This window comes from Salmo trutta, chromosome 12 (genome assembly GCF_901001165.1).
Source record: "Salmo trutta chromosome 12, fSalTru1.1, whole genome shotgun sequence".
In the NCBI taxonomy this organism is placed as follows: Eukaryota; Metazoa; Chordata; class Actinopteri; order Salmoniformes; family Salmonidae; genus Salmo; species Salmo trutta.
In genome coordinates this window covers 34,103,008-34,128,466 of record NC_042968.1, presented here as the reverse complement: position 1 = coordinate 34,128,466, position 25,459 = coordinate 34,103,008, and the positions used below count along the sequence as shown (strand labels likewise).

Here is a 25,459-nt window from a genome sequence, read left to right as displayed (position 1 = left end):
GACCAAGGCCCTTTCCCTCCGATTGTTCAGTTTGGCTGGGCGGCCAGCTCTAGGAAGAGTCTTGGTGGTTCCAAACATCTTCAATTTAAGAATAATAGAGGCACCTGTGTTCAATGCTGCAGAAATGTTTTGGTACCCTTCCCCAGATCTGTCTCTGTGCTCTCCGGACAATTCCTTCCACCTCATGGCTTAGTTTTTGCTCTGACATGCACTGTCAACTGTGGGACCTTATCTAGACAGGTGTGTGCCTTTCTAAATCATGTCCAATCAATTGAATTTACCACAGGTGGACTCCAATCAAGTTGTAGAAACATCTCAAGGATGATCAATGGAAACAGGATGCACCTGAGCTTAATTTTGAGTCTCATGGCAAAAGGTCTGAATACTTATGTAAATAAGGTATTTCTGTTTTTTATTTTTATTACATTTGCTATATTTTGTAAAATATTTTTTCGCTTCGTCATTATGGGGTATTGTGTGTAGATTGCTGAGGTAAAAAATATTTAATCAATTTTAGAATAAGGCTGTAATGTAACAAAATGTGGAAAAAGTCAAGGGGTCTAAATAATTTCCAAAGGCACAGTAGTTGCTGGTTTGGCCAATAAAGACAGAGACATTTGCATAGTTTTATTTTGTTTACGAATGTGGAGAGAAACACCAAATCTCCACCTGGGGGAGAGAAAAGGAGCCAACCCCACGTAGAGAGAGAGATTGAAAATGAGAATGGAAAAAAGAGGGAGAAAGACAAAAGCACCTAGAGAAAGGGGAGAGGGAGAGGGGGAGGGATAGAGACTCTGAGACATTTGCTTTCCATTTCCCAGCCTGTGGCCCAGTAGATCCAGGTGCTGAGTGACAGCATTAACGCCAGCGTGAAGACAGAGACAGGAGATGAGGAGAGTTTCCATTCCACTTTCTGGTGGTCTTCCTTCCTTTCTCAATGATTGCGTGAAGACTAATAGTGTGGTCTATAGGGTTGAAAAATTCCGGTTACCAGTCTCTACAATTTTGGACGGAAATCTTCCTTTACGGTATTTCTGAAAATCAAGTAGACACTGTAGGGTTGCAAAATTCTGGGAAAATTCCTAGGTTCTCCAGAATTCGAAGTTGGAATATTCCTTGAATTGCAAGGGAATAAGCATGAAATCAGGGAATCCTCCGATCAAGATTTCTGGGAGTCTTCGGAATTTAGGGAAAGTTACCAGATTTCAGCAATCCTGCACAGTGTTTTGATTGTCAGAAATATTGTGTAAGGAAATATTCCATCCCAAGTTGTAGAGACTGGTGTTAATGATAGTTTATGGAGATTTCTCATTAAAGTGTAAATTGGTGTTATCCTGATATTGTGGACTGTGGAAGACGAACGATCCATTTGTGAATAAAAACATACTCCCAATTCCTGTCTGAATCAAGGTTATCATAAATGCATAACTAAATAAAAGCCTCTGTGATCATGACATTGACCAAGTATTCAGAAATCAAACTGAATAACCAATAAATCATGACACTTTGATTGTGACTATATCACCCTTGATCAGCCTTGATCTAACAACTCATTAACTCTACCAGAGTCCGTCTGTCCGTCTGTTATTCCGTTCAGTCATGGTCACAGCAGCAGACTTAGCCAGCCCAGCGCTGGTCTGTCTGTCCATTCGGTCATGGTCACAGCAGCAGACTTAGCCAGCCCAGCGCTGGTCTGTCTGTCCGTTCAGTCATGGTCACAGCAGCAGACTTAGCCAGCCCAGCGCTGGTCTGTCTGTCCGTTCAGTCATGGTCACAGCAGCAGACTTAGCCAGCCCAGCGCTGGTCTGTCTGTCCGTTCAGTCATGGTCACAGCAGCAGACTTAGCCAGCCCAGCGCTGGTCTGTCTGTCCGTTCAGTCATGGTCACAGCAGCAGACTTAGCCAGCCCAGCGCTGGTCTGTCTGTCCGTTCAGTCATGGTCACAGCAGCAGACTTAGCCAGCCCAGCGCTGGTCTGTCTGTCCGTTCAGTCATGGTCACAGCAGCAGACTTAGCCAGCCCAGCGCTGGTCTGTCTGTCTGTCTGTCCGTTCAGTCATGGTCACAGCAGCAGACTTAGCCAGCCCAGCGCTGGTCTGTGAAAGTGACAGTTTTTTTTCTTAATCTCAGGGACTAATGATAAAATGAATAGCTAATTAAGACAAACGAACGACAGGGAGGACTGAGCAGAGCAATGCCTGCTGCGTTTGCTTCTGTGTGTGTGCACAAGTGTGTGTGCCCTTTGATTGTCCAGAGGAACAGATTGAGTTGTACACTAGAGGAAACATCAAAGGGCTGTGTGTGTGTGTGTGCACGCATTTGTGTCTGTGCAGTTGTCTGTCTTTGTGTGTGTGCAGGCGTGCCTTCGTTCGTTTGAGTGTGTGCGAGCACATAGGTGTGTGTGCCTGTGTGTGATGGGATTAGTGTAATTGGGCCGTGTTGGTTGGGCCCTGTAATGATGGGATTATGGTGGTCGGAGGTGACCGAGAGGTTCTTCCACATCACCTCAGTCCCACAGGAGAAGATCAGCTGAAGAGGAGGAGAGGGAGACAGAGGAGACGGAGGAGAGGGAGACGGAGGAGAGGAGGAGAGGGGGATGGAGGCGACGGGAGGAGAGGATAAAAGACAGAGACAGAGAAGGAAAGTATTGGAAAGAGAGGACAGAGAACAGGAAGTATGCATTGGAGCGTTAATCGGCAGCATTTCATTCCAGAAAGTTGTGGTCTCCCATCTGTCCATGTTCACTCCCCATTGTACATCTGAAATAACTGAGATGACTGAGTAGTTCAAACACGTTTTACCCGGTTTCCTCCATTTTACTCTAGCATATCCTGTCCTGTCAGACTGAAGGGAAGAGAACAAGGGGACATATCTTTGGAATGGAACCCTGCCCTGCTAACGAACCAGTGGGAGGAGTTGACTGTGTGATTAATTAAGAGAGAGAGACAGTCCACATTCCAGCCCTGCTAACGAACCAGTGGGAGGAGTTGACTGTGTGATTAATTAAGAGAGAGAGAGAGAGACAGTCCACATTCCAGCCCTGCTAACGAACCAGTGGGAGGAGTTGACTGTGTGATTAATTAAGAGAGAGAGAGAGAGAGACAGTCCACATTCCAGCCCTGCTAACGAACCAGTGGGAGGAGTTGACTGTGTGATTAATTAAGAGAGAGAGAGAGAGAGACAGTCCACATTCCAGCCCTGCTAACGAACCAGTGGGAGGAGTTGACTGTGTGATTAATTAAGAGAGAGCGAGAGAGAGAGAATCTCCTCCTCCCCCCCGTTGAGGGGGTTAGTGCTACAGCAGCAGTAATTGCTAACCATTAAGCATGCTACTCATGTATGCTAACACATGTTGTTGATACATTATAGATGGCAGGGGAGAGAGGTGCTAACCAGCACGGGGGGGGTAGCATGTAGTGCTAACACAGGTCGCTTTGATCACAAATCTGATGACTTCTCAAGGGATGCTAGTTAGTCATCAGCTAGTGGTAAATGGCATGCATATTGTTCTTGTTGATGTTACAGAAACCCTGTTTGTTGTTGTGATTTATACTCTTATTTTCTGACACATAAAATGTTGATTCTTACTGTCAGGTGAAACAGAATCTAATTAATCACTTTCACAGCAACTTCTCAACTCAATCTAATGAGCATCAACACAAGCACGTACACACACACACACACACACACACACACACACACACACTTTTGAATATAAAACCTAGAACCCTGGAATACAATATGCTTCGTTCAGAGAATGAAAGTGTGTGAAGTGTTGTTTTGGGCCTCTGATTGACTCTGATTGGTCTGGAGAGCTGTGATTGACTCAGTGTTGTGTAGTGGTAGTCTGGAGAGCTGTGATTGACTCAGTGTTGTGTAGTGGTGGTCTGGAGAGCTGTGATTGACTCAGTGTTGTGTAGTGGTGGTCTGGAGAGCTCTGTTTCAGCCCAGTCACTCTACTGCTCTCTCTCACCCCAACCACTTAACACAGCACTGTACAGCGAGCAGGAAACACAAAGCATCAGATAGCATCACACTGCGCACACACACGCACACACACACACACACACACACACACACACACACACACACACACACACACACACACACACATACACACACAGGGCAACAGCACTAGTAACATCAGTGACTAGAATCTCTCACACACACACTCGCTGCTGAGTGCTTGTCCTGAGAGATAAGGACCATTAGTGGGAAACAGAGGTCGCATCCCAAATTACACCTTATTTTCAATGGGCCCTGGTCAAAAGTAGTGCACTATAAAGGGAATACGGTGCCATTTGGGCCACAACGAGAGACAGAGGCATCATCTTGTGTAAAGGGTCTTATGGCCAGAATATGATTGGCTGACATGGAGTTGGTGGGTTAGGTATGGAGGACACATTTTTGGTGCTGTAGATGATCCTAGCATGGGGAGAACAGGGCAGGCCTGCTGTAGATGATCCTAGCATGGGGAGAACAGGGCAGGCCTGTTGTAGATGATCCTAGCATGGGGAGAACAGGTCAGGCCTGCTGTAGATGATCCTAGCATGGGGAGAACAGGGCAGGCCTGCTATAGATGATCCTAGCATGGGGAGAACAGGGCAGGCCTGTTGTAGATGATCCTAGCATGGGGAGAACAGGGCAGGCCTGCTGTAGATGATCCTAGCATGGGGAGAACAGGGCAGGCCTGCTGTAGATGATCCTAGCATGGGGAGAACAGGGCAGGCCTGTTGTAGATGATCCTAGCATGGGGAGAACAGGGCAGGCCTGTTGTAGATGATCCTAGCATGGGGAGAACAGGTCAGGCCTGCTGTAGATGATCCTAGCATGGGGAGAACAGGGCAGGCCTGCTGTAGATGATCCTAGCATGGGGAGAACAGGGCAGGCCTGCTGTAGATGATCCTAGCATGGGGAGAACAGGGCAGGCCTGCTATAGATGATCCTAGCATGGGGAGAACAGGGCAGGCCTGTTGTAGATGATCCTAGCATGGGGAGAACAGGGCAGGCCTGTTGTAGATGATCCTAGCATGGGGAGAACAGGGCAGGCCTGCTGTAGATGATCCTAGCATGGGGAGAACAGGGCAGGCCTGCTGTAGATGATCCTAGCATGGGGAGAACAGGGCAGGCCTGTTGTAGATGATCCTAGCATGGGGAGAACAGGGCAGGCCTGTTGTAGATGATCCTAGTATGGGGAGAACAGGGCAGGCCTGTTGTAGATGATCCTAGCATGGGGAGAACAGGGCAGGCCTGTTGTAGATGATCCTAGCATGGGGAGAACAGGGCAGGCCTGCTGTAGATGATCCTAGCATGGGGAGAACAGGTCAGGCCTGCTGTAGATGATCCTAGCATGGGGAGAACAGGGCAGGCCTGTTGTAGATGATCCTAGCATGGGGAGAACAGGGCAGGCCTGCTATAGATGATCCTAGCATGGGGAGAACAGGGCAGGCCTGTTGTAGATGATCCTAGCATGGGGAGAACAGGTCAGGCCTGTTGTAGATGATCCTAGCATGGGGAGAACAGGGCAGGCCTGTTGTAGATGATCCTAGCATGGGGAGAACAGGTCAGGCCTGTTGTAGATGATCCTAGCATGGGGAGAACAGGGCAGGCCTGCTGTAGATTTTTTATTTATTAATTATTTTTTTTCTTCACCTTTATTTAACCAGGTAGGATAGTTGAGAAAAAGTTCTCATTTACAACTGCGACCTGGCCAAGATAAAGCAAAGCAGTTCGACACATACAACAACACAGAGTTACACATGGAATAAACAAACATACAGTAAAAAAAAGTCTATATACAGTGTCTTCCCTATGGCTCAGTTGGTAGAGCATGGTGTTTGCAACACCAGGGTTGTGGGTTCGATTCCCATGGGGGGGCCAGTACAAAAAAATTAAATAATGCATGGAATGTATGCATTCACTACTGTAAGTCGCTCTGGATAAAAGTGTCTGCTAAATGACTAAAATGTAAAGTGTGTGCAAATGAGGTAAGATAAGGGAGGTAAGGCAATAAATAGGCCATGGTGGTGAAGTAATTACAATATACCAATTAAACACTCGAGTGAATAGATGTGCAGAAGATGAATGTGCAAGTAGAGATACTGGGGTGCAAAGGAGCAAGATAAATAAATACAGTATTGGGATGAGGTAGTTGAATGGGCTATGTACAGGTGCAGTGATCTGACAGCTGGTGCTTAAAGCTAGTGGGGGAGATATGAGGCTTCAGTGATTTTTTTTGCAGTTCGTTCCAGTCATTGGCTGCAGAGAACTGGAAGGAAAGGCGACCAAAGTAGGAATTGGCTTAGGGGGTGACCAGTGAGATATACCTGCTGGAGCACGTCCTACAGGTGGGTGCTGCTATGGTGACCAATGAGCTGAGATAAGGCGGGGCTTTACCTAGCAAGACTTGTAGATGACCTGGAGCCAGTGGGTTTGGCGACGAGTATGAAGCGAGGGCCAGCCAACGAGAGCGTACAGGTCGCAGTGGTGAGTAGTATATGGGGCATTGGTGACAAAACGGATGGCACTGTGATAGACTGCTTCCAATTTGTTGAGTAGAGTGTTGGAGGCTATTTTGTAGATGACATCGCCGAAGTCGAGGATCGGTAGGATCGTCAGTTTTACAAGGGTATGTTTGGCAGCATGAGTGAAGGATGCTTTGTTGCGAAATAGGAAGCCAATTCTAGATTTAATTTTGGATTGGAGATGCTTAATGTGAGTCTGGAAGGAGAGTTTACAGTCTAGCCAGACACCTAGGTATTTGTAGTTGTCCACATATTCTAAGTCAGAACCATCCAGAGTAGTGATGCTGGACGGGCGGGCAGGTGCGGGCAGTGATCGGTTGAAGAGCATGCATTTAGTTTTACTTGCATTTAAGAGCAGTTGGAGGCCACGGAAGGAGAGTTGTATGGCATTGAAGCTCGTCTGGAGGTTAGTTAACACAGTGTCCAAAGAAGGGCCAGAAGTATACAGAATGGTGTCGTCTGCGTAGAGGTGGATCAGAGAATCACCAGCAGCAAGAGCGACATCATTGATGTATACAAAGAAGGGAGTCGGCCTGAGAATTGAACCCTGTGGCACCCCCATAGAGACTGCCAGAGGTCCGGACAACAGGCCCTCCGATTTGACACACTGAACTCTATCAGAGAAGTAGTTGGTGAACCAGGCGAGGCAGTCATTTGACAAAACAAGGCTGTTGAGTCTGCCGATAAGAATGTGGTGATTGACAGAGTCAAAAGCCTTGGCCAGGTCGATGAATACGGCTGCACAGTAATGTCTCTTATCGATGGCGGTTATGATATCGTTTAGGACCTTGGGCATGGCTGAGGTGCACCCATGACCAGCTCTGAAACCAGATTGCATAGTGGAGAAGGTACGGTGGGATTCGAAATGGTCGGTAATCTGCTTGTTAACTTGGTGTTCGAAGACCTTAGAAAGGCAGAGTAGGATAGATATAGGTCTGTAGCAGTTTGGGTCTAGAATGTCTCCCCCTTTGAAGAGGGGGATGATCGCGGCATCTTTCCAATCATTGGGAATCTCAGATGATACGAAAGAGAGGTTGAAAAGGCTAGTAATAGGTGTTGCAACAATTTCTGCAGATCATTTTAGAAAGAGAGGGTCTAGATTGTCTAGCCCGGCTGATTTGTAGGGGTCCAGATTTTTCCGCTCTTTCAGAACATCAGCTATCTGGATTTGGGTGAAGGAGAAATGGGGGAGGTTTGGGCGAGTTGCTGTGGGGGGTGCAGGGCAGTTTACCGAGGTAGGGGTAGCCAGGTGGAAAGCATGGCCAGCTGTAGAATAATGTTTATTTAAATTCTCAATTATAGTGGATTTATCAGAGGTGATAGAGTTTCCTATCCTCAGTGCAGTGGGCAGCTGGGAGGAGGTGCTCTTATTCTCCATTGACTTTACAGTGTCCCAGAACATTTTTGAGTTTGTGCTACAGGATGCAAATTTCTGCTTGAAAAAGCTAGCCTTTGCTTTCCTAACTGCCTGTGTATATTGGTTCCTAACTTCCCTGAAAAATTGCATATCACGGGGGCTATTCGATGCTAATGCAGTACGCCACAGGATGTTTTTGTGCTGGTCAAGGGCAGTCAGGTCTGGAGTGAAGCAAGGGCTATATCTGTTCCTAGTTCTACATTTTTTGAATGGGGCATGCTTATTTAAAATGGTGAGGAAGGCACTTTTAAAGAATAACCAGGCATCTCTACTGATGGGATGAGGTCAATATCCTTCCAGGATACCCGGGCCAGGTCGAATAGAAAGGCCTGCTCGATTAAGTCTTTTAGGGAGCGTTTGACTGTGATGAGGGGTGGTCGTTTGACCGCAGATCCATTACAGATGCAGGCAATGAGGCAGTGATCGCTGAGATCTTGGTTGAAAACAGCAGAGGTGTATTTGGAGGGAAAGTTGTTTAGGATGATATCTATGAGGGTGCCCGTGTTTACGTATTTGGGGTTGTACCTGGTAGGTTCATTGATAATTTGTGTGAGATTGAGGGCATCAAGCTTAGATTGTAGGATGGCTGGGGTGTTAAGCATGTCCCAGTTTAGGTCACCTAGCAGCACGAGCTTTGAAGATAGATGGGGGGCAATCAATTCACATATGGTGTCCAGGGCACAGCTGGGGGGCAGAGGGTGGTCTATAGCAAGCGGCAACGGTGAGAGACTTGTTTCTGGAAAGGTGGATTTTTAAAAGTAGAAGCTCGAATTGTTTGGGTACAGACCTGGATAGTAAGACAGAACTCTGCAGGCTATCTCTGCAGTAGATTGTATCTCCGCCCCCTTTGGCAGTTCTATCTTGTTGGAAAATGTTAGGGATGGAAATGTCAGGGTTTTTGGTGGTCTTCCTAAGCCAGGATTCAGACACTGCTAGGACATCCGGGTTGGCAGAGTGTGCTAAAGCAGTGAATAAAACAAACTTAAGGAGGAGGCTTCTAATGTTAACATGCATGAAACCAAGGCTTTTACGATTACAGAAGTCAACAAATTAGAGCACCTGGGGAATAGGAGTGGAGCTAGGCACTGCAGGGCCTGGATTAACCTCTACATCACCGGAGGAACAGAGGAGGAGTAGGATAAGGGTACGGCTAACGGCTATAAGAACTGGTCGTCTAGTACATTCGGAAACAGAGAGTAAAAGGAGCAGGTTTCTGGGCGCGATAGAATAGATTCAAGGCAAAATGTACAGACAAAGGTATGCTAGGATGTGAATACATTGGAGATAAACCTAGGCATTGTGTGATGATGAGAGAGACTCTAGAACATTGTTTCTACCTTTATTTAACTAGGCAAGTCAGTTAAGAACAAATTCTTTTTTTCAATGACAGCCTAGGAACAGTGGGTTAACTGCCTGTTCAGGGGCAGAACGACAGATTTGTACCTTTTCAGCTCAGAGATTCGAACTTGCAACCTTTCGGTTACTAGTCCAAGGCTCTAACCACTCGGCTACCCTGCCACCCCATTTAAACCAGTTGACGTCACCGCATGTGTGGGAGGTGGAACTAAAGGGTTGGCTAAGCCATATTGAGCAGGACTAGAGGCTCCATAGTGAAATAATACAATAATCACTAACCAGAACAGCAATGGACAAGGCGTATTGACATTAGGGAGAGGCATGCGTAGCCGAGTGATCATAGGAGTCCAGTGAGTAGTTAGGCTGGCTGGAGACTCGATTCAGACAGCTAACAGGCCGGGGCTAGCAAGTTAGCAGAATGGCCTTAGATGGACGTTGCGATGGAGGCAGTCTGTTATAGCCTCCTCGTGCAGTTACGTCGAATAGACCAGTCGTGATGGAGTATTTGGGTTCTGTGTAGCAAAGGGGTTCAGTCAATTGGCAAAATAAGTATAGTGGCCCAAGAAATTGGCCGATGGATCTCTTCAGCTAACAGTCCAATATGCTCTACACAGCTAGTTGGCCACGGCTAGCAGGCTAGCAGATGGGCATTCAGGGGACGTCGCGACGTAGGAGCCAGTTGGATAACCCCCTCGGGCAGATTACGTCAGTAGTCCAGTCGTGAAGGAGCTCCGTACCGGCAGTAAAAGGGGTCCGGGCCAATTGGCAAAATAGGTATTGTAGAGTGGCTGATGGACCTCTTCAGCTAATCGGGAGATGGGCCTAGCATGGGCTAGCTCCAGGCTAATTGGTGCTTGCTTCAAGACAGAGGCGTTAGCCGGGAGTAGCTACTCGGAATCCGGGGATATGGAGAGAAAATAGGTCTGGTATGCTCTGGTTTGAATCGCGTTGTGCAAATTGGCGAGAGTTTTCCCAGCTAAAGGTTAGCTGATGACCACTAGCAGTGGTTAGCTGACTACTAGCTAGGAGCAAGTTAGCTGGCTAGCTTCTGTTAGGGGATTCCGGTTCCGAAGTAAAGAAAAATACTTTAGAAAATGCAGATCCACACCACATTGGGTGAGGCGGGTTGCAGAAGAGTATTTTGAAGTTGAGGCTTAGAAAAATATAAAAAATTATACGCGAAGAAAAATATATAAAAAGATATATACATGGGACACAACAGGACAAAGATGTCTGACTGCTATGCCATCTTGGATCTATAATGATCCTAGCATGGGGAGAACAGGGCAGGCCTGCTGTAGATGATCCTAGCATGGGGAGAACAGGCCCGCAGCACTGCTGTGTGTCTGTGTGTGAGTGTGAGAAGCTTGCCTGATCTCTCTCACATGCACTGCTCATCCCAGGGCAGGGATGATTTATTCACAACGGGAGAACAGATGACTGCAGGCAATCTCTGTCTCTGTCTCTGCAGCTATACAGCCAGAAGAGAGAGAGGTGTAAGGCTGTGCATTTATTAATGTACAAAAGATAACTCCCTCCCTGTGAAACATAGTGGATCTGTTTCCCTCAGCTCTAAGTGGGAAGAGAAGCTGTTTCCGTTGGTTGTGGCTGAATGTGTATTTCACTGTAGAAGTGAATGATAGGAAGTGTTATCCATGTGATCAAACTGCATATTGGTTTCTTCTCCTGATTAATCTATTGTTATACTTTCCCTTTCTCCTGAGTTCAGCTGTGTTTTATGTCAGTGTTTCTCAACTGGCAACTTCTGGTTGAGAAAGAACCCAAACAGTTCTAGTCCAGCACACTTGATTCAACTAACTAAAGGACTTGATGATTAGTTGAGTTGTTGAATCAGGTGTGCTGGTGAGGAGCTTGAACAGAAATGTGTGTTGTTAGTGGTACTTGAAAATCTTAGTTGAGTTAACACTGTTTTATTTTGTTCTCTGTGGCTCTCTAATGGAACCCAGTGTTACCTTTACTTCCTCACCTCCAGACCGTAGTCAGGACGGCTCAGGGGAGCCTTCACTTGCTAGCTCCAAGGCCAGAGAAATGTACAGATGCTCTGGGGTAATTCCCACATTTGGGGATCTTATCCTCTGCTAATGACAAGTTAGTCTGGAATTCCACTGAAGTAGTTGACATTTATTAAACTTGTACACCATGTGAGGTAGTCTGAATGACTAAATAAAATAGCAGGCTAATGGAGCAAAAAGAGCGTGGCTCACAGTTCCCCTACATCTCCTCCACACAACATTTGCATCAAAAACAAAAGTTAACTTACTACGTTACCCACAATGCACTTCAATGTTTTAAAGCTATACCCCTACTTTACCAACACCAGGTATTCCGATCATTCCATTTGCGAATCCTGCCTCATATAGCTTCTAAATGTTTCTGGACCTTCTGAACTTCTGTGTCTCTCTGCCAGGCAATCTGCTGCACCTTGGTGAACTGTACCTGTGATAGTTTCAAACCTGGGAAACTGAAGAAAAGACTGTGTGAGCACTGCAAGCATGGATGGGTAGCGCACGGTAAGCACAGATTAATTTGTTACTTTACTTAGTGTACATTTCTATCAGGGGGTGGGAATGGGGGTGGGGGGGTAGGTGTGTCATTATTCATGTTTGTGTGTGTGGGGGGGGCTGTTTTCTATATTCATGTCATGTCTGTGTGTGTGGGGGGGGTGTTTTCTATATTTGTGTGTGTGTGGGTTCGGCTGTGTTTTCTCTACTCACTCCTATGCGTCCTCCACCCCTCCGTCTTCCTGCAGCTCTGAGCAAGCTGAAGCTGCACCACATGTACCAGGGCAGCCAGGTGGAGATTGTCCACTCCAACGTGGTCTTTGACATCTGCAGCCTGATGCTCTACGGGACCCAGGCAATCCCGGTCAGACTAAAGATCCTGCTGGACCGGCTGTTCAGTGTCCTGAAACAGGAGGAGGTCATCCAGATCCTCAATGCATTGGACTGGACCCTACAGGACTACATCCGAGGATACGTCCTACAGGTGGGGGGGGGCTCTTCTTTCTTACTTTAGGATGAGGAGAGGGGAGAGAAAGGAGGACAGAAGAGAGGAGGAGAGAGAGGAACACAGGAGAGAGGGGGAGAAACAAAGCTTCTCTATAGGAACGCTCCTTTTCTCCTCATCCTCCTCTCTGGAGGTCTCCAGACTGATGGAGGGGAGATTTGTAAATATTATTTAGTTCCATGATTTCCCTCTCAAACTTGAGCTAGGCTGAACCACCCGGCACACAGTCAGTGTCAGCCAGCCGCTGCTCACTTCGATTAGTCCGTCATCAACTATTCAGCTTTCTCTCTGCATTTAATGTTAGCTCCTCTAATGGTGAACACAGAGTCAGAATCCTCGACAGGCAGAGCCAAGCGAATGCTGTGTGATGAAATATTGATCATGGTTACTGTATGAAGAGGCCGCGGTCTGACTTTCACAGACACCACAACTCCTATGTAATTACTACTGGGCCGGGTGGAGGAACCTCATTCTCCTCTCTCCTTCCTCTCTGATCTCACTCCGCCCTGACGTGCGTGCATGTGTGTGTGTGTGTGTGTGTGTGTGTGTGTGTGTGTGTGTGTGTGTGTGCGTGCGCATTCGTGTGTGTGTGTTCGTTCATTGGTATGTGTGTGTGCACATGTCCTCTCTGATGCTGATGGAGAGAGGGAAAATCCACGTGATTTAAATGAAGAGAAATGACAGGCAAGATGAAAGGCAGCGCTGTAATGAGGACTCCCTCCTCTCTGCATTAACTTTACAACTGCACCCTTTACTAAGACGCTCTGGGGTGTAAGTTCCCCTAAGTACAGATCTAGGATCAACTTCCACTCCCCAATCCTCACCTTAGCCATTAGTGGGGAAAATGCTCATTTGACCCAAGATCAGTGTCTAAAAGCAAGTTCACCCTACACCTGTTTAGACACAGTCAGTCTGTGTTTTAGATGACTTCATATCGTCCTTGGTGTGTGAATATACAGGAATAGAGCCTAATAGAGATGTATAATGCTAATGATGAAATGCTCTCTCTCTCTTTCTCTCTGCATATCAATCGCTTTCTCGCTCTCTCACTCTCTTTCCCCCCTCCCCGCTCTCCACCCACCCCCTCTCCTTTCCTCCCTCTCCCCCATCTCTCTCCCCCACACCCTCAACTTCCTCTCCCTCCCACACACCCTCTCCTTTCCTCACCCCTCCCCGCTCTCCCTCTCCCCCCTCTCCCTCCCTCACACCCTCTCCAGGACATAGCAGGGAAGGTGTTGGACCGCTGGGCCATCATGACGTTCGAGGAGGAGATTGCTACGCTGCAGCAGTTCCTCCGCTTCGGCGAGACCAAGTCCATTGTGGAGCTGATGGCGCTGCAGGACAAGGAGGGCCAGGCCGTGCTGGTCCCCAGCACCCGCACCAACTCAGACATCCGCACCTTCATCGAGCGCAGCACCCCGCGCACTGCCACCACCAACAACATCCTGACCCCCAAGGTGGAGAAACTGAGCTCGTCCAAAGCGCACCACTTTGAGAACTTTATTAATAGTATGGCGTTTATGCTACCATTTCAACTGTTGGGCTCCGTGCCAGCGCCTCTCCTGGGGTCACCACCGGGGGCGCTGCAGCAGCAGCAAGGGGGGCAGATGGAGCAGGGGCAGAGACGGGGGGACGAGAACCCCAACGCCCTCCCCCTCCCCGGGCCGCCTCCCACCGAGAGCAGCCTGGTGGGCTCTAGCTCCGCCTCATTCACCTCTGACCTGGACAGGGGTGGAGACAACCCTATGGACGGCCTCTCGGCCACGCCCAAGATGGAGGCGGAGGACTTCCCCACCAGCGACAACTACTCAGACGGCCGCTCCACACCCTGCACCCCCTCCATGATGAACTCTGACTTTACCCAGATGTCCCCGGATAGCAAGCTCCAACGCTCCATGGACCGGAACGGGGGAGGCGGGGGAGGAAGTCTCAAGAAGGGGCGTGTGTACTGCAGTGCGTGTGACAAGACCTTCTACGACAAGGGCACGCTGAAAATCCACTACAACGCTGTGCACCTGAAGATCAAGCACAAGTGCACCATCGACGGCTGCAACATGGTGTTCAGCTCGCTGCGCAGCCGCAACCGCCACAGCGCCAACCCCAACCCACGCCTGCACATGCCCATGAACCGCAACAACCGCGACAAGGACCTGCGAGGCGGCGGGAGCCTTTCGGCCGACGAAGACTCCGAAGCAAGCGACAAACCGCGGTCTGAGTACCCCCACTCATCCATCCCGGTGTCCCTGACCTCATCCCCCGACAGCCAGAAGTCGGTTGCCAGCTACATGGTGAGCCATGTGGACTCCACCACCAGCAGCACCAAGCTGCACCACAGCAGCTCCTTCCCCAGCATGGGGCACCTGGGTCACGGCATCCTCTTCCCCAACCTGAAGACAGTGCAGCCTGTGCTGCCTTTCTACCGGAGCCTGGTGACCCCTGCCGAGCTGGCCAACAGCCCCGGCCAACACCCCCCATCCCTCCCCGTCCTCTCCTCCTCGCTTCCCCTCAAACCTACCTCCATCACCACCCCAGACGCCTGCGGTGCCATCATCGACCCTGTGCCCAAGAAGAAGTCGCGGAAGTCGAGCATGCCCATCAAGATCGAGAAGGAAGCGGTAGAGAGGGAGGGAGGGATGGGGGAGGACAGCGGTTCAGAGGACATGAGCCCTATACAGGGCAGGGACAAGGAGGAGTGTGAGAGAGGGGTAGGAGGAGGGGGGGATTTGTGTACGAGACAGATGGGTGTAGAGAGGGAGAGGGAAAGAGAGGAGAGAGGAGTCATCCTAGCTGGGGAGAGAGGAGAGAGGGAGGGGGTGAAGCGGCCGAGGTCCCACAGCCCGGAGAGAGAGATGTGTGGAAGCAGGGAACAAGAGGAGGACAAAGACGATAAAGAAGAGGGATCCCAGCAGGCAGAGACAGGTATGATCACCTGCGCCTCATCCCCCTATGATGGAAAACTCAACCACAGAGAGAACCACAGCCTCTCTCTGAGCAGAGACCACACAGAGGGAGAGGGAGAGGAGGGCGACCAACCAACCTCCCGGCACCAAGACAAGCTGTGCGACGACATGGACCACCGACTGACCAACGGCGGTTTGTTCAGACTAGGCGACAGAGGGAAGGATGGACCAGAGGGCTGTATGGAAGACTACACCGACTCTAGCCTCCTGCAGTCTCGTATGGACTCTGAGGGGCCACTGGACAGGGATGACCTTCCACACCACTGTGAGATCTGCAGCAAGACGTTCAACAACCAGTACAGTGTGAAGATGCACTACCGCAACGTGCACCTGAAGGAGATGCACATGTGCACGGTGGCTGGCTGCAACGCTGCCTTCCCCTCCCGCAGGAGCAGAGACAGGTGAGAGAGAACAAACACACATCAGTCAGTTAATAGTCTGTCATTTAGTTGTATAGTCTGTCAGTGATTTATGAAAGGGATTTGTCATTCTCTAGCACAATATAGGATATTTAAGCATATGATGTAAGAGGTTCTGTTGAAGTGATATGGTTAGTATGTCTTTTCAAATGATCTAATAAAACCACACCAAACTGGCAGCAACCACAAATACATCAGTTACACACTTATTTAACTGAGATGAATGGTCAATTAAAGATAGAACAATTGCTAAAGGTACCTTTGAAAAAACACCAACCAAGAAACAACCTTTCCTACATTTTGTTTCTTCCAGGCACAGCTCCAACCTCAACCTCCACCACAAGCTGTTGACCAAAGACCTGTACAGCCCATCACCCCGCGCCCTATACTCCCCAGCCTCCCTCTGCAGGGACAAAGACCCTGTCAGCCTGGACTACCGCCAGGACCTGAGAGACCTCCAGAGGGACAGAGAGCTCCAGAGAGACCCAGGCAGCCAGACGTCCGTCATCTTCAGAGGACACAACCGCATGGGCCTGGTCTTCCCCATGAGCAAGATGGCCGACGAAAGGACAGGGGAGAATGCAGGAGAGGAGCTGGGAGGAGGAGGAGTGGTGGAGGAGGGGACAGTACTGGACCTAAGTACGTCATTGTCTGTACCTCCTCATGGGGGCGGCAGCGCCCGTTCCTCCTGGGACTCAGATGGGGCAGGCAGCGAGGAAGGGGAGGGGCTAGAGGAGGAGCCTCTGCCAATGGAGGAGGACAGCGATGGGGAGAGCTGCGATGGGATTGGTCTAGGCGGCCGCAGTGGGGAAGGATTAGGTTCGGGCGGGGAGAGGACCCTGGGCTGTGTGGGGGGAGGACAGGTGGGGCCGCAGGGGGGCGGAGGTGGCTCACCCATTACCTGCCACGTGTGCCAGAAGGTATACAGCAACAAGGGGACGTTCAGAGCCCACTACAAGACTGTCCACCTGCGCCTGCTGCACAAGTGTAAAGTCCCAGGCTGTGACACCACATTCTCGTCAGTAAGGAGCCGCAATCGACACAGCCAGAACCCCAACCTGCACCGCAACCTGACTGGCAGTGGTGGTGGCAGCACTCTAGACCAGGAGTAGGGCCTTGCCCGAGCTTCAGCTCACACAGACCCTGATTCACTCTCACTGTATTCTTTAGTGTTTGTTTATTTGACACCAGAACAGGCTTGCAGGTTAGCACTTTTTGAAAAAAATCCATAGTTTTTTGGGGGGCAATGTCTGTAGTGAGCTTGGGATTGTGGAATCCAGCTGCATTTTTCTTTGTTATGGCAGATTGTATCTGCTTTTATTGTGCAAATGTTACAGGACAGTATATCTCCCTGAATGTTGAGTGGATTTCTCCAGGTATATCAAGTTCAGCAACCTCAAATTGTTCTGAGGTACACATGAAGACCTTCTGCATTCCATTCCTTGGACACTCATTTTAGGCTAATTATGTTTCCTTTCCTCTGCCAACATTTTTTAAATATGTTCTTTTAAATTGATATTTATTGATGGTACATGTAGAAAAACAGCAATTTATTTCGGACATGAAATTGACAAGTAATTTTCCTATCATGTATTTTTGTCTTGATTTAAAACACTTAAAAATCATGCATCTTTTAAAACATTGTGCATCTCAACCCCTCTCTCTAGCTCTTGTATTTCTATGCACTAATTCTAAATAGTTAATAGTTTGCCTTAGAGTCTAGTATAATTCACTCACATCCAGTTTAGGATCACCTGCCAGTTTCTAAATCACATACTGTTCAAGTGACACTTATCTCCAGTCATCAACAGTGGTGGAAAAAGTAAAGATACCTTCATAGAAAATGACTCGAGTAAAAGTGAAAGTCACCAAGGAAAATACTACTTGAGTAAAAGTATTGGTTTAAAATATACTTAAATATCAAAAGTAAATGTAAAAGTATAAATAATTTCAAATTCCTTATATTAAGCAAACCAGGGGGCACTTGTTTTTTAAATTTACAGAAAGCCAGGGGCACACTACAAAGCTCAGACATCATTTTCAAACTAAGCATTTGTGTTTAGTGAGTCCGCCAGATCAGAGGCAGTAGGGATGACCAGGGATGTTCTCTTGATAAGTGCGTGAATTGGACCATTTTCCTGTCCTGCTAAGCATTCAAAATTGAACAAGTACTTTTGGGTGTCAGGGAAAATGTATGGAGTAAAAAGTACATTATTTTCTTTAGGAATGTAGTGAATTAAAAGTAAAAGTTGTCAAAAATATAAATAGTAAGGTACAGATACCCCAAAAAACTACTTAAGTAGAACTTTAAAGTATTTTTACACAAGTACTTTACACCACTGGTTATCAACTATAACAAGTAAAATATTTTCGGTGTTCTTCTTGGTAGTTATCGTCGACTTTCCCTGTGAGTTTACACGTATCGTTCCAATCAAAAGCGTCTGTGACATTCTAGAAGTGTGGCGTATGTTAGTTTCTTTGTGGTCTGTAAAGATCTTTGTTTAAAAAAAAAATAACATTTTCTAAGTATTGTGAACTTGATCGATATAAGTTATTGTTTGATGTTGTATGTGTGGTTCTGTTCCTCTCCTATCGTTGCTGTTTCTGGATGTTGCATTATGCTAGCGTGATAACGTTGACCAAAGATTTCTCAGTCCCGAGGTGCATACGAATCCAACCGTCTCATGCAGTACGGTGTCCCTATTAGGATAGCCTCAGTCTTGGGCCGAGATTGAGGCTGTCCTAATATGGACACTGTATATTTGAGGCTTGCAGTATTAAAACAGCCTTCTCTTGACGCTCTTATATGAAAACACATCACAGAAAAAGCAGTATTCAGACTTGGGCTCTTAAAAAGCTATTACAACTCTTGGAAGAAAACATTTATTGGAAGAACTTTTATATATTTTCATGGTCTTTTGTAATCAAATCTGATCACATCTTGTGCACTAGAGTGGGTGAGGGCATCATTCTAGACATACAGACAGACAGTCATTTTCTCCAAGAGTTGGATCATATGATATTGTACTGTGAACAAGTCAAACACTGAGAAAATCAAAACCTAACTGAAAGATAAGTAGCCAGGGCCCAATGTCCACGCACACCCTTCAAAACATATGGTACCTAAATAATTATTGAATTGTATATTTTGTGAATAGTCATTTGTAATCTAAAAGAAACCAAAACACGTATACTGTATCAAATATGCTAATTTTACTGGACTCATTCTGCATCTTAAGAGATGTTTATTGGGAGGAAAAAGATGTCCAAAGTTACGTTCTTGTATTATTTCATAATAGTTTTTTGGTTTAGGTATTCTGCATATACACTGAGTGTACAAACGTTAAAAAACCTTCCTAATATTGAGTTTCACCCCCCTCTTTTGCTCTTAGAACAGCCTCAATCTGTCGGGCATGGACTCTACATGGTGTCGAAAGCTTTCCACAGGGATGCTGGCCCATGTTAACTTCAATTCTTCCCAGAGTTGTGTAAAGTTGGCTGGATGTCCTTCGGGTGATGGACCCTTCTTGATGCACATAGGAAACTGTTGAGCGTGAAAAACCCATCAGCGTTGCAGTTCTTGACACACTCAAACCGGTGTGCCTGGCACCTACCACCATACACCGCTCAAAGGCACTTAAATATTTTGTCTCGACCATTCACCCTCTGAATGGCACACATGTACAATCCATGTCTCGATTGTCTCAAGGCTTAAAAATCCTTCTTTATCCTGTCTCCTCCCCTTCATCTACACTGATTGAAGTGGATTTAACAAGTGACATTAATAAGGGATCATAGCTTTCACCTGGATTCACCTGGTCAGTCTGTCATAATGTTTTGTACACTCAGTGTGTATTTGACCTTATGTATTTAATTACATTGAGCTAGATAAAATATCAATTTCTTTGTGAAGTTGTATGGATTTGTAAAAATAAACCATGTGTTTTTTGATTTAATGTTACAATATTCGTTCCTACTCAATAAAAAGCCATATCTGTTAGCACGCTTTGGTCTCATTTCATAATATTTATCTATTTCGTTTTCTTAAAGTAAATACTATCATAAGATTAGCCACCTGTAACAAAATATGAATCTGCTTTATCCACAATATTTTCAGTGCCAATTTCTACTAATATTAACACATCGTTATTACATTGTCTTCTCTTTGTGGTGCTGGGAATTAAAAAACACTACTTCATTCTCAATTATATAAAAGCTACACTTACAGGAGTATTTGTTTTATACATAACTACATAATAGAAATGACTCCATAGTAGAATCATGTTCAGTAGGCAAGAAACAGAAAACGCTTTTAAACGGTACAAATGAAATGAGTGTTCTTGTTGGACCTCTTCTGTTTCGAAGTGTTTTCTCTCGTTTTGTGCCCCCGTCTATCTCCTACGGCCTACTAGTGTTCCATACCAGGTAGAACACCGAATGTGTCCCAAATAGCATTATTTTCCCTACGTAGTGCACTACTTTGGTCAAAAGTAGTGCACTATATAAGGAATTTTGTTCTTAACTGACTTGCCTAGTTAAATAAAAGGTGAAATAAAAAAAGAATCACTGTTGTGAGGTCACCGTGCAGTGTGTTGTTATTGATTCTGAGGGGTCGTCACTAGTTACTACAGCCACAAAGTCATAAACCCTGCCTATTTCTACAATTGATCTTCTTAAAATGGGATTTTTAACCTAACCCTGACCTTAACTTGGGGTGGCAGGTAGGCTAGTGGTTAGAGCATTGAACTAGTAACCGAAAGGTTGCAAGATCAAATCTCTGAGCTGACAAGGTAAAAATCTGTCGTTCTTCCCCTGAACAAGGCAGTTAACCCACTGTTCCTAGGCTGTCATTGAAAATAAGAATTTCTTCTTAACTGACTTGCCTAGTTAAATAAATAAAACTTCCCTAATAACCTTATGCCTGCTGTCTGTAGTTCTGATGGTAGGAGTAGTTCTGATGGTAGGAGTAGTGCTGATGGTAGGAGTAGTTCTGGTGGTAGGAGTAGTTCTGATGGTATTAGTAGTTCTGATGGTAGGAGTAGTTCTGGTGGTAGGAGTAGTTCTGATGGTATTAGTAGTTCTGATTGTAGGAGTAGTTATGGTGGTAGGAGTAATAGTTCTGGTGGTAAGAGTATTTCTGATGGTAGGAGTAGTGCTGATGGTAGGAGTAGTTCTGGTGGTAGCAGTTTGTTCTGGTAGTAGGAATATAGTGCTGATTGTAGGAGTAGTTCCAGTGGTAGGAGTAGTTCTGGTGGTAGGAGTAGTGCTGATGGTAGGAGTAGATCTGGTGGTAGGAGTAATTCTGGTGGTAGGAGTAGTTCTGGTGGTAGGAGTAGTAGTTCTGGTGGTACAGTAGGAGTAGTTCCGGTGGTAGGAGTAGTAGTTCTGATGGTAGGAGTAATCCTGGTGGTAGGAGTAATAGTTCTGATGGTAGGAGTAGTTCTGATGGTATTAGTAGTTCTGATTGTAGGAGTAGTTCTGGTGGTAGGAGTAGTTCTGATGGTATTAGTAGTTCTGATGGTAGGAGTAGTTATGGTGGTAGGAGTAGTTCTGGTGGTAGGAGTAGTTCTGATGGCAGGAGAAGTTCTGGTGGTAGGAGTAGTTCTGATGGTAGGAGTAGTTCTGATGGTAGGAGTAGTGCTGGTGGTAGGAGTAGTTCTGGTGGTAGGAGTAGTTCTGATGGTATTAGTAGTTCTGATTGTAGGAGTAGTTCTGATGGCAGGAGAAGTTCTGGTGGTAGGAGTAGTTCTGATGGTAGGAGTAGTTCTGATGGTAGGAGTAGTTCTGATGGCAGGAGAAGTTCTGATGGTAGGAGGAGTTCTGATTGTAGGAGTAGTTCTGGTGGTAGGAGTAGTTCTGATTGTAGGAATAGTTCTGATGGTAGGAGTAGATCTGGTGGTAGGAGTAATTCTGGTGGTAGGAGTAGTGCTGGTGGTAGGAGTAGTAGTTCTGGTGGTACAGTAGGAGTAGTTCCGGTGGTAGGTGTAGTAGTTCTGATGGTAGGAGTAATCCTGGTGGTAGGAGTAATAGTTCTGATGGTAGGAGTAGTTCTGATGGTATTAGTAGTTCTGATTGTAGGAGTAGTTCTGGTGGTAGGAGTAGTTCTGATGGTATTAGTAGTTCTGATGGTAGGAGTAGTTATGGTGGTAGGAGTAGTTCTGGTGGTAGGAGTAGTTCTGATGGCAGGAGAAGTTCTGATGGTATTAGTAGTTCTGATGGTAGGAGGAGTTCTGATTGTAGGAGTAGTTCTGGTGGTAGGAGTAGTTCTGATTGTAGGAATAGTTCTGATGGTAGGAGTAGTTCTGATGGTAGGAGTAGTTCTGATGGTAGGAGTAGTGCTGGTGGTAGGAGTAGTTCTGATGGTAGGAGTAATCCTGGTGGTAGGAGTAATAGTTCTGATGGTAGGAGTAGTTCTGATGGTATTAGTAGTTCTGATTGTAGGAGTAGTTCTGGTGGTAGGAGTAGTTCTGATGGTATTAGTAGTTCTGATGGTAGGAGTAGTTATGGTGGTAGGAGTAGTTCTGGTGGTAGGAGTAGTTCTGATGGCAGGAGAAGTTCTGGTGGTAGGAGTAGTTCTGATGGTAGGAGTAGTTCTGATGGTAGGAGTAGTGCTGGTGGTAGGAGTAGTTCTGGTGGTAGGAGTAGTTCTGATGGTATTAGTAGTTCTGATTGTAGGAGTAGTTCTGATGGCAGGAGAAGTTCTGGTGGTAGGAGTAGTTCTGATGGTAGGAGTAGTTCTGATGGTAGGAGTAGTTCTGATGGCAGGAGAAGTTCTGATGGTAGGAGGAGTTCTGATTGTAGGAGTAGTTCTGGTGGTAGGAGTAGTTCTGATTGTAGGAATAGTTCTGATGGTAGGAGTAGATCTGGTGGTAGGAGTAATTCTGGTGGTAGGAGTAGTGCTGGTGGTAGGAGTAGTAGTTCTGGTGGTACAGTAGGAGTAGTTCCGGTGGTAGGTGTAGTAGTTCTGATGGTAGGAGTAATCCTGGTGGTAGGAGTAATAGTTCTGATGGTAGGAGTAGTTCTGATGGTATTAGTAGTTCTGATTGTAGGAGTAGTTCTGGTGGTAGGAGTAGTTCTGATGGTATTAGTAGTTCTGATGGTAGGAGTAGTTATGGTGGTAGGAGTAGTTCTGGTGGTAGGAGTAGTTCTGATGGCAGGAGAAGTTCTGATGGTATTAGTAGTTCTGATGGTAGGAGGAGTTCTGATTGTAGGAGTAGTTCTGGTGGTAGGAGTAGTTCTGATTGTAGGAATAGTTCTGATGGTAGGAGTAGTTCTGATGGTAGGAGTAGTTCTGATGGTAGGAGTAGTGCTGGTGGTAGGAGTAGTTCTGATGGTAGGAGTAGTTCTGATTGTAGGAGTAGTTCTGGTGGTAGGAGTAGTTCTGGTGGTAGGAGTAGTTCTGGTGGTAGGAGTAGTTCCGGTACGTCCACACCCCCAGGTGAGGAGGATGAATCTGTTGCGCAACGAAACAAAGTGTACGTTAAAACTAATGCTGCAAAACAGAGGATGAAAGCGCTGCTTGCGTAACTTTTCATTTTCAGTCAACCCACAGCTTCCATTTACATGTTTTACACAGAGCTGGCCATTACCACTTGGCTGCTGCTGAAAAGCCCAGTTCCGACAAGTGCCTCTATCCTTTATTGCTGGTGTGGGAATGTAGTACCACTCAAAGGGGGTGCGACGGTTATTTCCGTCCCCTCAGTGCACTGTATGTAGGCGACAGTAACCATAGAAAACCTTGTAGGAGGTGGATAACTTGTTCATTTCCCTCCACACACTGTTCACAGCAGAATTTAAACATTTGTATCCAACTTTTTAAGTGGTGATGGAGTAATATTCGTTGGCTACATAGCCTGAGGAGGAATCTTTGTTTCTGGTATCCTGTGTTCCCAACTGGTGGGATGTAACCCACTGGTGGATCGCAGCCAATTCCTACTGAGTCGCAACCGAAGGTTAGGCGGTATAGCTAGAAACATTGTTCTGTTTATCTTGAGGTTGGAATGAAAATTTGGCATCAGCTTCAGGTGATGAATCATGGCACAAAATAAGTTTAGGAACCACTGCAGCAGAAACCATATCCACAAAGAGACGTATGCTCCCAAATAATGATTTATTAGAAGAAGAAAAGTTAATAGTACGCATGACTGACAACTACAGATAACTGTTGTTTACCAAATCAACATATTTTTTCTACATTAGATTCATAGGAGGTTGGTGGCATCTTAATTGGGGAGGACAGGTTTGTGGTAATGGCTGGAGCGGAATAAGTGGAAAGGTATCGAATACATCAAACACGTGGTTTCTATGTTCCGGACAGTATTATGAGCCGTTCAGCAGTCTCCTGTGATTAGATTATAGTCTTCTCCCTTCTCTCTTCAGCTCTATAGCCTACTACACCACTATGAGTCCAACCACTGTAACAACAGACCCTCATGAGTACTGCTGCTGCTTTTGAGCCTCACATGTTCCAGAGAGAGAGAGGGGGAGATCTTTCTGGGGGCACTGACATTAGATCCCACCTCACAGTCTTGGGCTATGGAGGAGTGCGGGGAGACGAGAGGTGGAGGAGGGAAGGGAGAGGGGGAGAAAGGAGGAGGGCAGGGAGAGGGAGAGGGAGAGGGGGAGAAAGGAGGAGGGCAGGGAGAGGGAGAGGGGGAGAAAGGAGGAGGGCAGGGAGAGGGAGAGGGAGAGGGGGAGAAAGGGGGATGGCAGGGGAGAGGGAGAGGGGGAGAAAGGAGGATGGCAGGGAGAGGGAGAGGGGGAGAAAGGAGGAGGGCAGGGAGAGGGAGAGGGGGAGAAAGGAGGATGGCAGGGAGAGGGGGAGAAAGGAGGATGGCAGGGAGAGGGAGGGAGAGGGGGAGAAAGGAGGAGGGCAGGGAGAGGGGGAGAAAGGAGGATGGCAGGGAGAGGGAGAGGGGGGAGAAAGGAGGAGGGCAGGGAGAGGGAGAGGGGGGAGAAAGGAGGAGGGCAGGGAGAGGGGGAGAAAGGAGGAGGGCAGGGAGAGGGAGAGGGGGAGAAAGGAGGAGCGCAGGGAGAGGGAGAGGGGGAGAAAGGAGGAGGGCAGGGAGAGGGAGAGGGAGAGGGGGAGAAAGGATGAGGGCAGGGAGAGGGAGAGGGGGAGAAAGGAGGAGGGCAGGGAGAGGGAGAGGGGGAGAAAGGAGGAGGGCAGGGAGAGGGAGAGAAAGGAGGAGGGCAGGGAGAGGGAGAGGGGGAGAAAGGAGGAGGGCAGGGAGAGGGTGAAAAAGGAGGAGGGCAGGGAGAGGGAGAGGGGGAGAAAGGAGGAGGGCAGGGAGAGGGAGAGGGGGAGAAAGGAGGAGGGCAGGGAGAGGGGGAGAAAGGAGGAGGGCAGGGAGAGGGAGAGGAGGAGAAAGGAGGAGGGCATGGAGAGGGAGAAGGGGAGAAAGGAGGAGGGCAGGGAGAGGGGGAGAAAGGAGGAGGGCATGGAGAGGGAGAGGGGGAGAAAGGAGGATGGCAGGGAGAGGGAGAGGGGGAGAAAGGAGGATGGCAGGGAGAGGGAGAGGGGGAGAAAGGAGGAGGGCAGGGAGAGGGGGAGAAAGGAGGAGGGCAGGGAGAGGGAGAGGGGGGAGAAAGGAGGAGCGCAGGGAGAGGGAGAGGGGGAGAAAGGAGGAGGGCAGGGAGAGGGAAAGGGGGAGAAAGGATGAGGGCAGGGAGAGGGAGAGGGGGAGAAAGGAGGAGGGCAGGGAGAGGGAGAGGGGGAGAAAGGAGGAGGGCAGGGAGAGGGGAAAAAGGAGGATGGCA

General features: G+C 47.5%; 1 protein-coding gene across 2 annotated transcripts in view; it reads left to right on the top strand.

Moving 5' to 3' along the window:
- The window catches only part of LOC115203412 (zinc finger protein basonuclin-1), a 29,640-nt gene extending 12,301 nt beyond the window's left edge, over nt 1-17,339 (top strand). For both annotated transcript variants that reach the window (XM_029768092.1, XM_029768093.1), the window contains exons 2-5: nt 11,723-11,825; nt 12,065-12,300; nt 13,539-15,682; nt 16,014-17,339. In XM_029768092.1, the coding sequence (XP_029623952.1) occupies nt 11,723-11,825; nt 12,065-12,300; nt 13,539-15,682; nt 16,014-16,812 (3,282 nt within the window). In that variant the 3' untranslated portion in view covers nt 16,813-17,339. The remainder of the gene's footprint in view (nt 1-11,722; nt 11,826-12,064; nt 12,301-13,538; nt 15,683-16,013) is intronic.
- The last annotated feature ends 8,120 nt before the right edge of the window (nt 17,340-25,459 follow it).